General features: G+C 44.8%; 1 protein-coding gene across 1 annotated transcript; it reads left to right on the top strand.

The window, feature by feature from the left end:
* Positions 1-128: 128 nt before the first annotated feature.
* Positions 129-874, top strand: LOC112090839. Its single transcript, XM_024163093.1, has 2 exons — positions 129-531; positions 624-874. The coding sequence occupies exons 1-2, from the start codon at positions 129-131 to the stop codon at positions 872-874; spliced, it is 654 nt and encodes a 217-aa protein (XP_024018861.1).
* Positions 875-942: the final 68 nt, after the last annotated feature.

The raw sequence follows: 942 nt of genomic DNA, 5'->3' as shown, positions 1-942 counted from the left end.
CTTATTTTCGGCCACAGGCCTCGGGATCAGTATAATCTGCTCCACCACAGTAACAGTATAGGCTATGAAGATAGAGTCGCCACAATAATAAGAAAGGAAACGGGAAAGTACAGGGACAGATCCATACCATGGCCAGAGGAAGTTCTGGAGCTCATGTCGGAAACCCAGTTGTTGAGGGTATGATACTTATCTCACACTCTTTTGCACGAGTCTTATTCGACACTGGTGCTATGCACTCACTTATTTCCACTTCTTTTGTGAAAATTTTGGGTTTAAAACCTGAGAACCTAGAGACCTCAATGTTCATGAACTCTCCATTGGGATGTGTGGAGGTGACTAGCATATGTAGGTCGTGTGTGATCACAATTGCAAGTGAGAAATTGAGGGCAGACTTGATAATCCTTCCTGTGAAATTGTTTGATATAGTGCTTGGAATGGATTGGTTGTCAAGATACGGGGTGATTGTTGATTGCCACCGTATGAGAGTTACCATGACTACCGATTCTGGCACGATAGTAACATATCAAGGAGGTGTTAACCCGATTACAGAGGAACGGCTATTGAAGCATAGTGTTGGAGGACGGCGGAACTTAGCTTGTTTTTCTTTTTTTTTTTCGCGTTAGAGGGTGAATCCGACATCATCGGGGAGAGTGTTGAGGTCCCCGTGGTCGATGAGTACACAATTGCTTTCCCTGATGAGTTACCTGGTTTACCACCCAACCGAGAGATCGAGTTTTGCATCGATTTTCTTCCGGAGACGGCTCTGATTTCTATCGCTCCGTATCGAATGCTACCCGCAGAGTTGAAAGAACTAAAGAAGCAACTCGATGAGTTAGCAGAAAAAGAATTTATCAGGAACAACACTTCCCCGTGAGGTGCATCTGTTCTGCTCGTGAAGAAGCACGGTGGATCCCTTCAGTTGTGTATCGACTACTGACAGTT

The sequence above is a fragment of the Morus notabilis genome, unplaced genomic scaffold, assembly GCF_000414095.1.
Source record: "Morus notabilis unplaced genomic scaffold, ASM41409v2 Scaffold1827, whole genome shotgun sequence".
NCBI classification, from domain to species: Eukaryota; Viridiplantae; Streptophyta; class Magnoliopsida; order Rosales; family Moraceae; genus Morus; species Morus notabilis.
Note: the sequence above shows the minus strand (reverse complement) of the source record. Positions and strands in the feature narration are given on the sequence as shown.